This window comes from Pygoscelis adeliae, unplaced genomic scaffold (assembly GCF_000699105.1).
Source record: "Pygoscelis adeliae isolate BGI_AS28 unplaced genomic scaffold, ASM69910v1 Scaffold218, whole genome shotgun sequence".
Taxonomy (NCBI): Eukaryota; Metazoa; Chordata; class Aves; order Sphenisciformes; family Spheniscidae; genus Pygoscelis; species Pygoscelis adeliae.
In genome coordinates, this window is record NW_008825433.1 from 4,150,889 (window position 1) to 4,153,528 (window position 2,640).

Sequence of the window (2,640 nt, forward strand, 5' to 3'; positions counted from 1 at the left end):
GCTCACACTCAGACAATCTGCTGTTGCTGTCAGGGCTTTCATTTTTACCAACGTGTATGGCGTTTGAAATGCTTTCAACCCTTGCAAACTGGCAGATAGTGGACTGTTGGTCTTGTGTGTGGGCAAGTGGTGCAGGCTGCTTGGTTTGGGCTTTGCTCTTTGGCCAAGAGATTGATGGGAGGGAAGGCAAAGGGTTTTCCAGGCAGCAGCTACCTATCCAGGTGTTCCTGCATGTGGCAGCCCAGGAGTGGGTTTGGAGGGTGCTCAGGTGGTGTTAACCTTCTTGGCCATTTGCAGGAAGAGGAGCCGTGAGTATCCTGGAAAGCAAGTCAACGGTTGTTCTGGTCATGATACGTTTTCCCAAGCCCTTTTCTTTCCATCCCTGTTCCTCACTGGCTCTGGCGGCCAATTTCTCCTCATGTGTCTTCTAGCATGTCTGAGGGATCTCATCGCTGCCCTCCCAGCACGAGCTTTCATTGCACAGCTGGCTGACCAGACGCAGCCCTGTACTTGGAGCTACAGGCAGGCTTGCCCAGGACCAGGCCACCCCCATTAAGCCCCCACCCAACCCTCGCTGCTGGAGCTTCATCAGCCTGATGCTGATCTGGGTCTTTTCTGCTGTTTCTGAACACGAGTTCTCGTCTCATTCAGGTGTGTCATTCAGTGGAAATATTTTGTAAATGCAAATAAAAAGAAATAAATCTATTCAATACCTCGGTCTTGAGGATGGGAAACAAGTAGTGGGAGACGTCCGGGTGGGGAGATTTCACAGCTGCTGGTGGTGGTTAAGTTTTCTTGTGGACGTAGCCCCTGGAGCATCCACAAATAGTTGGGAAGGGAGCTACACAACCTGCGAGGGCTTGGGGCTAAGCCCTGTCAGCATCCCTCACGCGGCCACTGCCGCAGGGGACAGCCTCGCACTCCATCATTTCTGCTCTATAAGGGGGTGACATGGCACGGGTAAAGGTCCTGTTGGCTGGTGTCCGGGGGCGCTGCGGGCGTCTGCATCCATCAGGCAGAGCAAGGCAGAAGCGGGTACATGGCGAACAAATTCTTTTGTGAGCACTGGGAAACAGTTTTTACTTTTCAACTCTGTCAATATGATCTAGCTCTGTCTGTCTCTCTATATATGTACAAACAGTATATCACAATGTTGCCTTTTTTGTTGGAAATATCGAAGTACAAAGATTGTAAACCAAATCGGTGTAATAAAAGTTTCAGATGATTCACTGAGGTGGCTGCCAGCGGTGGGTCTGTGAGCGCTGGTGCTGGGCAGGGCTGGGAGATGCCTGAAGCCCCTGCATTGCTCAAAGGGCGGGAGGGAATGGAGGTCAGCCCGCTTGCTTAATTCCCTGCTGACCTCTCCTGAATGGGGCGGTCGAAGGACTGAGGCAATCAGGTACGTGCCCTGTCCTGTCCTCAGGTGGTCACAGCCCACGGGGCAGAAGGAAGCTGCTCTGTTTTCCTCCAAGCCCAAGGAAGCTGCTCTGTTTTCAATGCTGTGGGCTGTGTGGGCCAGCAGTCCTGCAGGGACCCCTCTAGCTTGAAGTTATGTGAAACACAGATTTTTTTGACAGGTTTGCACAGAAGAGCACTACTAGTTAAGGTAAGCACCTGGTTGTAAATAATTCATCTGTTTGCAAAGCAGGCTAGCACTGATCAAAGGCATAGCAACCCAAAGCAGGAAACCGTAGTGGAGAGACCTGTCATTTATTGAATTTATTTTTTACTTTTCACCACCCATATCTGAGACTTCAGACAGATTTTGCTATAAAAACGAATAAATCCTTGAGCAGAGCAACAGCCAGAAAAAGCTGCCGAGGAACTAGAAACAACATTCCCTCTATCCTCTATGCATCTCACGTCCTCCTCTGCAAAAAGCCTAAAAGAGCTGCCTGCCCTGAAGGCTAGGTCTGGACTAGATCATTTAGGTGGTGGAGACTTCACCTTAGCTGCTTTACAGGTGGAACAACATGTAGTTGCCTGAACTAAGCTTGCTGCTGGAGCATGTAAGAAACACCACCGGAGGTGGGATTTAGTCTCAGGTGCAGTGGGAGAGAGGGCTCAAGAGGCAGATGGCTTCTGTGATGCCGCTACAGTCCCATGAGATCTAATGTCTGTTTCATGTTAAGTCACAGGTTGGATGATGGGGATCTGGGGAAGGCTGCGGTGGTGGCCACAAGTTGAGCGCTTCTCAGAAATACGAATAAAAACAAGCCTCTGAAGTAAAGTATCATCTCCAACACTGCACCTGCAAAGCTCATTGCTCTCTGGAGCGTTTTCCTCAGAGGGGTTTGGTGGGGGGGTGCTGCAGAGACTCCAGCCTCGCCGCTTCCCGGTTGGCCCACACAATTTGGTGAATGAGGTACTCGGTCTCCTGGCCCACCTCTGCCAGGCGGAGGTCAAACTCAGTCAAAGCCTTGTTATCCGCCAGCCCATCAAGCAGCTGCTTCCCACCATCCTGCAAATGGGTAAGAAGGGGGGTTAGAGGAGGAGATCCAAAAGTGGAGTGTACTGCTCCATTTTCCCTCCTCCCCGGGGCAACTTCTCCTGCACTTCCCTGCTGCCAGTGGTGGGGAGCCCATGAGATGGTGCCAAAAGTGTCCAAGGCCTTCGCCCAAGCCTGAAATGTTGCTCACA

At 51.4% G+C, this 2,640-nt stretch overlaps 1 protein-coding gene across 1 annotated transcript in view; it reads right to left on the minus strand.

The window, feature by feature from the left end:
- Positions 1–2,284: 2,284 nt before the first annotated feature.
- Positions 2,285–2,640, minus strand: part of TCTE1 (t-complex-associated-testis-expressed 1) — a 7,043-nt gene continuing 6,687 nt past the window's right edge. Inside the window, exon 4 of the mRNA XM_009331069.1 lies at positions 2,285–2,461. Coding sequence (XP_009329344.1) covers positions 2,285–2,461 — 177 coding nt within the window. The remainder of the gene's footprint in view (positions 2,462–2,640) is intronic.